General features: G+C 42.0%; 1 protein-coding gene across 1 annotated transcript in view; it reads right to left on the reverse strand.

Moving 5' to 3' along the window:
* PGM2 (phosphoglucomutase 2) overlaps positions 1-9,256 on the reverse strand; it is a 41,029-nt gene that overhangs the window by 18,956 nt on the left and 12,817 nt on the right. Inside the window, exons 7-8 of the mRNA XM_007953538.2 lie at positions 3,893-4,082; positions 1,464-1,561 (exon numbers count right to left, since the gene is read on the reverse strand). Coding sequence (XP_007951729.1) covers positions 1,464-1,561; positions 3,893-4,082 — 288 coding nt within the window. The remainder of the gene's footprint in view (positions 1-1,463; positions 1,562-3,892; positions 4,083-9,256) is intronic.

Genomic DNA, 9,256 nt, shown 5'->3' on the forward strand with positions numbered 1-9,256 from the left:
GTTTCTTCTTCAGGGATGTGTTCTGGGTCTGTATCCTGCTCCCTTCTTTCTACCACTTTATCGTGCTTCTTTGTGTGGACTGTGATGGTCTGCTGTCTCTGAGACATTGTGATGTTGTTGTACTTAGATCTCTGTTAACTGTTTGTGAAGTGCAGCTAAGGGTGAGTCAGGCTCTTGTTGTTGTTGTTGTTATGCGCCATCAAGTTGGACCCAACTCATAGCGACCCCTCCTTGGCTTTCCGAGGCAGTATCACTACAGAAGTAGATTGCCCCATCTTCCTTCCAAGGAGTGGCTGATAGGTTTGAACCACCAGCCTTCTGGTTAGCAGTCAAGTGCCTTTAGGCACTACTCTACCAGAGCTTCCCAGGCTCTTCTTAGTTGTTGTTTATTATAGGCCTTTTCAGTAGTCCATGCATCCAGGATGTCTTTGCGGTTCCCAGCAAGCAGAGCCTGTTCTTAAGTCCCTGGAATCTTGGAGAATGCTGTCACTTTAAATATCCAAAATGGTCAAGCCACTTGTAAACATTCAAAATGGCTGTGCCCTCCAGACAGGCAAAAATCCACAGGCAAAAGTCCACAGCTCAGCCAGCCTTCCTCTGTGCTGCTTCACCTTTTATTCCCCAGACACCAGAGCAGTCCTCTGTGCAGTCCCTTGCTAGCAGGGCTGATTTTTAGGTTAATTCTTAGGTCCTACCACCACGCATCAATATCCAAGCTGTCTGTGCTGTCAGAATCGCTGTCATACCGCAGCTCCATATGTCTCCTTTTTTGGTATTTTCATGCAAATTCTTCTGCTAGTTGGAGTTCAGTGCACTTCTATATCCTTCCCTTCAAGGTTCAGGGGTCCAGGATCATCTTCTGTATCTGTGTTAATTGGTCCCCCTTTTCTTTGTTGCAGAGGGTCTGTGCAGTCTTTCTGCCTATTCTGCCATCTTACTGGAATTTCTCGTCCCATAGGGTTTTCCTGATTGTAATCTTTATAGTAGCTGATTGCCAAGTCTTTCTCCCTGGAGCCAACTGGTGGGTTAGAACTGCCAATCTTTCAGTTAGCAGCTGAGCACTCATCCCAACAGGATTCCTTGCCCATTAGTTGGTGGTAAATCTTTACGGAAGTAGATTACCCCACCTTCCTTCCACAGAGTGGCTAGTGGGTTTGAACTGCCAACTTTCTGGCTAGCAGTCCAATGTCTTAGGCACTGTGCCACCAAAGCTCCTTTTAATTCAAATAAAATCAATTATAAAATAAGGATATAAATATTGGGTTGATTTACTCTGCATTATGTTTGCCAACCATGAGACCCCACAGAGCAGCATCTTGTTCTGTTAGAGGACTTGATAGAAGGTTCAGTGGCAAAATCAATGGGAACTATTTACAAATAGATTCAGCCTCCCTAGCTACTTTTTACTTCTAAAGATGTGATGCTCTGTACTTTTCATCATAGATTATCACAATTAATGTTACCTGTCTTGCTTTTCTGCCACAGCAAGTCTATCAGCATCTGGGTCATTTGCCAAAATAACTCGGGCCTTGGTTTTGTCAGCCAAACCAAAAGATAAAGTCTAAAAAAGAGTTTGAAAATAAAAAATCACTTAAATAAAAAATTAAGCATCTTGTAGTCTTTGAAAATCTCTAGTTTTTAAGAACTAAAAGAAGACTGTTGTGAATTGAGTATGTCTCCCAAAAAGATAGGTTGAAGTTCTAAGCCTAGTACTTATGAATGTGACCTTGTTTAGAAATATGGTCTTTGAAGATGTAATCAGTTAACATCAGTTATCAGTCAAGTCATTCTGGAATAAGGTGGGCCCTAATCTAATGAGTGGAGTCCTCATAAAAGAGGAGAAGAGACACAAAGAGATAAAGGAAGGATGGCCATGGCCATGTGAAGACATACCTATAAGTCAAGGAACACCCGAAGCTACCACTAGCTAGAAGACAGGCATGGGACAGATTCTCTGATAAAGCCTCAGAAGAAATTAACATGGCCTACACAACATGGCTAGGCTCTAGACTGTGACACAATACAAGTCTTTTGTTTAAAGCCACCCACTTCCTGGTATTTTGCTATAGCAGCCTTAGGAAACTAATACAAAAACTTTCCCCAAACCAAGGCTGAATTTTCATTTTTGGAGCTGGTCTTGGCTGGTCATCTATGATCTTCCTAATCAGAAGTCAGCTGATGGGAAAATCAAAGCAGGACCCACACCTACCTGTGGGACTCACTCTATCTGATAGTGTGCTGTGGTTGGACTGGTATTTCTAGGCTTTCATCATGTGGTCAACCTTACAAACATACCAAAATAAACCAGTTCTCTGAATACTGCTAAGGTTAAAAGGTATCAGGAAACATAATTTAAGCAAAACTTCTTCATATCAGAGAAATAACCATTAAAGGATAAAAATTATAATGTGATAAATGTATATTTGGGAGCTCTGGTAGCATAGTGCCTAAGGCATTTGACTGCTAACCAGAAGGCTGGCGGTTCAAACCCACCAGCCACTCCTCGGAAGGAAGATGGGGCAATTGACTTCCATAGCGAGACTGCCTCGGCAATCCAAGGAGGGGTCCCTATGAGTCGGGTCCGACTTGACGGCACACAACAACAACAACAAATGTACATTCAATTACTGTCTCTCTTTGGCAGCACATTAAACATGTAAGGAACCACATTAAACGAAATTAAAACTAACTAACTAAATTTAAATCAACATTTAGATTTCAGTTCTCACATCCTGATTAAAAAACAAACCAGTTGCTGTTGAACAGACTCCGACTCATGGTGACCCCACATGTGTAGAGTAGAACTGCTCCTCAGAGTTTTCAAAACAGTGACCTTCTGGAGCAGATCACCAGGCCTGATTTCCGAGGCACCTCTGACTCACTGCCATTGACTCAATTCCCACTCATAGTGAGTGTATGGGAGCTGTAGCGTAGTGCCTAAGGCACTTGACTGCTAACCAGAAGGCTGGTGGTTCAAACCCACTCTTCAGAAGGAAGGTTGGGCAATCTACTTCTGTACTGATACCACCTCAGAAACCCAAGGAGGGGTCGCTATGAGTTGGGTCTGACTCAACAGCACATAGTAACAAGAGCAACAGTAGTGGCTGTATGGGACAGTACAGAACTGCCTCATAGAGTTTCCAAGTCTGTAAATCTTTAAGGAAGCAGACTGCCACATCTTTCTCCTGCCAAGTAGCTGGTGGGTTGGAACCAGTGACCTTTCAGTTAGTAGCGGAAGGCTTTAACCACTGAATTACCAGGGCTCCTTGAGGCATCTCTGGGTAGGTTCAAACTGCTAATCTTTTGGTTAGTAGTCGAGCGCTTAACCATTTGTACTACCCAGGGACTCCAACATCCTAATACAAAAACCAAAATACCAAACTTACTGCTGTCAAGTCAATTCTGACTTACAGTGGGACAGAGCAGAACTGTCCTATGGGGTTTCCAAGGATGTAAATCTTTACAGAAGCAGACTGACACATCTTTCCCCCAGAGTGGCTTGTAAGTTCAAACCATAGACCTCTCAGTTAACAGCTGAGCGCTGTAAGCACTGTGCCACAGGGCTCCTTATAACCAAACCAAAAACTAACCTACTGCCACTGAGTCAACTCATAGTGATCCTAAAAGGGTCGAACTGCTCCAAAGGGTTTCCAAGGCTGCGAATCTTTACAGAAGCAGACTTCCACATCTTTCTCTCCTGGAATGGCTTATGGGTTTGAACAGCCAACACCAGGGCCTATACTTGGGTCTAATTTGAAGGTTCCTTAAAGAAATCATTAACTGATAAATATTTCTGATGAAATTATATTACAAACACATAACTGATTTGACTAGGTAGTAATCGTTTTGAACATAAGAGATAGATTTTGCAATAAAGAAAAAAGAAGGTTACCAAGACGCCTTTACCCTCTTCGGGGTTTGGGTATTTCACTGTTGGAAACTCAGGATCAGGATCTTTCTGCTCGGGAACAGCCTCAGGGGGAGCAAAGCCAAAGGCTCTGAAAGCCGACTGCACAAAGTCGTGACCCACGCCGTGCACAGAGGTATGAACAAACTTCACCTTGGTCTCCCTGTTCACACTCCTAGAATCAGAATGGAAAAGATGACATCCACAAAGATGGCTCTCAAAACCGGAAGGTTTGCAAAATATCAAGGAACTAGATTCTGTAAGAAATCAACGTAATAAGAATGTCTAAACAGCGGAGTATCTGTCTGGTCAAAGATACTCTCTCTCCCAAATAGACACATACTCTCCCCAACACATAAGTTTCAAACTTTACTCTAAACGATTACATTCAGATTTTGACTGATGATAGAGCTTTCACATCTAGATGGGATAAAAGACTGAAACCCAGGGCTCAGATTGCAGGACAAGACTCATGGTGGGCTCAGCACATGCCCACCCCATGCAGGGCCAGTTCCAGGGCTCCAGGTAACTTTTAGCAGCTTCAAAAAATGATTTTAAAAAATGTCCCTTAAAAAAAAAAAAATCCCCCTTTTAACAAAATGTAACAGAACATCCTATACATATATGTATAAAAAACAAAACCTTTTCTCTTTCAAGGAACAGTCCTCCTTTGCCAAGTGTCATGTTTTAGGTACTTAATATTGTTGCTGGCTGCCACTGAATCAGCCACCCTAGATATAAAAGCTTTCCAATTAAACAAAATATGAAAGCAATCATATTTACTGGAAATAACTATAGAGTTAAGTTCAAAACTCATGTGTTGGGGGTGTATGTGTATATTTGGGGAGTGGACAAGTTTTATTTAATGAACAATGGAACCAAACACTGCCCCATCCTGTTCCACCCCATGATCATTTGAAGATAGGACCGTGCATTGTGACCCACAGAATTTTTACTGGCTGACTTCAGAAGCAGATAGCCAGGCCTTTCTTTCTACGCCATATTTATCCGGATGGTCCACTGAAACCTGTTTAGCGTCACAGCAACACACAAGTCTCCAATGACAGGAAGGAGGTGGGGCATGAGGTGCACCAGCTGGGAATGAAGCCCAGGTCTCCCATATGGAAGGCAAGAATTTTACCCTGAACCATGAGTACCCCTATTAGATACTTAGTATAGCACAGTAATAAACATCAAAATTTAACAGACGCTATACAAAAGTAAGGGAGTTCTGGTAGCATAGTGCCTAAGGCACTTGACTGCTAACCAGAAGGCTGGCAGTTCAAACCCACCAGCCATTCCTCGGAAGGAAGGTTGGCCAATCTACTTCCGTAGTGATACTGCCTCGGAAACCCAAGGAGGGGTCGCTATGAGTTGGGTCTGACTTGATGACACATAACAACAACAACAACAACAACATATAAAAGTAAACATGAATCTTTAAAAAATTCCAATGCTCTGGTTGCTAGAATTTGGGGTTATATTCCACTTCTTTTAGAAATAAATAAATGAACGAGCTTTTCTTTAAGAGAATAATGGTTTCAAATAAGCCTTACCCTTGAAAATAAAACACATATGGGGGAAAAAAAAACATTTAGTGAGGTCAAATCCTAAAAAAAAAAAACTCTTGGATATTAAAATGCATTATAAAGCTACATTAAGTTAAACAGTTTGGTACTAGATAAAAAAACACAGGTTAAAGTGACAGAACAAAGAGTCTAGAAGCAGGATCCCATTTCAAATGGGAAATGTATATGAGAAACAGTAAAGCTTGGTGGTTTATATGCTCTAAAAACAGACAGAATGAAATTTAGTTCCAGGGCCCTACCATTCACTAGATGTGTGACTAGTTACTTAACCTCTCTGTGCCTCAGGTTTTTGATCTATAAATCTGGTGATACACCAACACCTACACTCCACATTAATGAGATTAGCAAAATGGGACTAATTAGTACATGTGAAGGGCCTATAGCAGTTATCTGTTATATGTTAGAAATTGTTTAATAAAGGTGGCATTCCAATCTGTCAAAAAAAGATAAATTATTCAGTTTAAGGTGTTAGTACAACTGTAAGCCTCTTGTAAAAACAAAAAACTAATCTGGTTTTCTTATTCACGCATCATACAAAAATTAAAAATCATCAATGATTTAATTAAGCATTATAAAATATTATATGAAAGTTCCAGATAAAGAAACAAGTGGAAATTTTAGGTCACATACTGTTTCATAGGAGCTCTGGTAGCATAGTGCCTAAGGCACTTGACTGCTAACCAGAAGGCTGGAGGTTCAAACCCACCAGCCACTCCTTGGAAGGAAGGTTGGGCAATCTACTTCCATAGTGATACTGCCTCGGCAACCCAAGGAGGGGTCTCTATGAGTCGGGTCAGACTCGACGGCACATAACAACAACAAACTGTTTCATATTCTGTTGGTGGGAGCGTCAACTGGTATAATATTTTTTGAGGGCAATTTATTAACCTACCAGCCACTCCTCAGAAGGAAGGTTGGGTGATCTATTTCCATAGAGATACCGCCTCAGAAACCCAAGGAGGGATCACTGTGAGTTGGGTCCGGCTCAACGGCACAAAACAACAGCAAAACAACAACATCAACTTTGTAAACACATATATAATTTTGTTGTCAGAAATTTACCCTATGAATCTAGACACACATACTCTCAAGGAATTATATATAGGAATGTTTACTCCAAGGGTACCTGGAGTAGCAGAGAACTGGAAACCCTTTTGGTCTTTGTGAGGTTAAATCAGAAAAGTACAGGGAAAGTCTAAGATAAGTTTTGTTTAGATTACATATCACTTTAAAAAGCAGTTCCCTCTCTTCCTCTGGAGCAGAGTGAAGAAAATCAAAGACACATGGCAACAATCCAAGAGACTAGTAGCCCATGTGAATCTCAGCCTCCATCACCCTGAGACCAGAACAAGATGGTGCCAGCTACCACTGGCAACCACTTTGAAAGGGATCACAACCAGAGACCTGGATAGAATGGGAGAAAAATGTGGAACAAAACTCAAAATCATAAAAAAAAGACCAGGTTTACTAGTCTGATAGGGACTGATAGACCCCTGAGACTGTGGTCACTAGTTACCCTTTAAGCCTAGAACTGGGGGTGAGTTCACCCCTGTGTCTCAACTTTCAGCCAAACACAGACAGGTCTATGAAGTGAACAATTACACCAGGGAGGTATGCACTCATTAGAACAATCAACCCTAAAAGAGCAGGGGAGAAAGCTCAGAAGGAGGAATGGATGGGAAGGAAGGACAAAGGGAAACGGAAACCACAGAGAAGTGGGAAGAGAGCTGTCACACTGTAGGAACTGCAACCAATGTCACAAAACAAAACGTGTATGAACTGTGGAATGAAAAACCAATTTGCTCGTTAAACTATCACCCAAATCACAATAAAAGGGATTTCTAGAGAAATAAAATTGGTTCCCAGGTTCTACCTTCTCTTGGGAGAGAGGGAGATCTGACAACTCGAGGGCCACCTCTGCCCACTGTAACACTCAGCTGGGCCATAAATGGCTGCTCCCTGTAGATGGGATTTGGGTTCTACCGTCTATACAGATAACACTGCTTCCAGATGGCCCAGCAAATACATGATTAGGGATGTTTTAGAGATTCTATGTCACTAAAATCACAGGTTTCTTCCTAGGGGAACAATTAGGAGTAGTGGGGGGACCTGCAGTATACTAGAAAAGGACAACACTGTAATGTGCATGTATGAAGTCAACGTCACTAGATTACATAAATGGGAGCAGCAGCCATTAGAAAGGTGAGGTCTAATAGATGCCATGGATGAATTATCCCCCTAAAACACATGCTGGAATCTTAACCTCTATATATGTAGATACAAGCCAGTTTGTATTTGTTGTCGTTGTTACGCGCCAATGAGTCATCTCCGATTCAGTGACCCCTCCTTGGGTTTCGGAGGTGGTATCACTACAGAAGTAGATTGCCAAACCTTCCTTCTGAGGAGTGGCTGGTGGGTTTGAACCGTCAGCCTTCTGGTTAGCAGTCAAGTGACTTAGGCACTACACTACCAGAGCTCCTAGTTTGTATCTGAGGTTTGCCATATCAACATAGAGTATGGCTTCAACCTAACCACGTCTGAGTGGAAAGGAGCAGCAAGGACACAAGGACAAGCAAGCTCCAAGTGGGAAGACAAGAGCACGTATGAGCTCATGTTCCAGGCCAAAGAGCCAAGGAACTGCAGGGTGACAGCAGCTGACTGAGACAAGGAGCCTTCCCCTGGAGCCGGTGTCCTGAATTTAGACTTCTAACCCCCTAACTTTGAGAAAATAAATTTCTGTTCCTTAAAGCCAACAGGAGCTCTGATAGCATAGTGCCTAAGGAACTTGACTGCTAACCAGAGGACTGGCAGTTCAAACCCATCAGCCACCCCTCAGAGAAGGAAGGTTGGGTATTGGGTAATCTACTTCCATAGTGATACTGCCTCGGAAACCCAAGGAGGGGTCGCTATGAGTTGGGTCCGACTCAACGGCACATAACAACAACAACAAAGCCAACCATTTTCTTTCTTTTTCAGTTGTGGAGAAAACACATGTAACCAAACCTATGTCATCTCAACAATTTGTAACATACATTTCCGTGACACTGACTACCTTCCTTAAGCTGTGCACCTATTTTTGCTGTCTTTTTCCAACTCATTCCACTACCACTTGTGGTATTTCTGTTACAGCAGCACTAAGAAATGAACACATGGGCTAACACAGAAAGGTGCCCCCCCAAAAGAAAGGTGCCCAAGACAAATTAACTAGAGGAAAAAGGTACAGAACACACTCTGTACACAGACACTATCTGCATAGAAAAAACTCCATTTATGCTTTTGTAATATATTACACAAATATGTTTATATATACACAGAAAATTTCAGGAAAGACGTAAGAAAAATGTCAGTGTTTAGTATTCAACCACTTTGAGAAAGGTTGTTTTTCAAATACATATATACATACAAACACATACATTATACACGCTCATGAATCTACAGCAGGAATCAGCAGATGACCCCATGAGCCAGCCACCTGTTGTTACAAACTTTCTTTGCAACACAGCCAAGCTCACACACCTTCATTTACACATCGTGTGTGGTTGCTTTCATGCTATAACAGTGGAGTGAAACAGCAGCACTAGTCTACACATCTCACAACACCCAATACATTTACTATCTGGCCCTTCAAGAAAGTTTGCTGAAATCAAAACAACAATGAGATACCATCTTGTTCCAGCACTAGTATCAAAGTTCAACAAGACAGAAAATAACAAATGCTGGCGAGGTTGTGGAGAGATTGGGACTCTCATACACTGCTGGT

Source organism: Orycteropus afer, unplaced genomic scaffold (assembly GCF_000298275.1).
Source record: "Orycteropus afer afer isolate SDZICR_OR568_19922 unplaced genomic scaffold, OryAfe1.0 scaffold00399, whole genome shotgun sequence".
NCBI classification, from domain to species: domain Eukaryota; kingdom Metazoa; phylum Chordata; class Mammalia; order Tubulidentata; family Orycteropodidae; genus Orycteropus; species Orycteropus afer.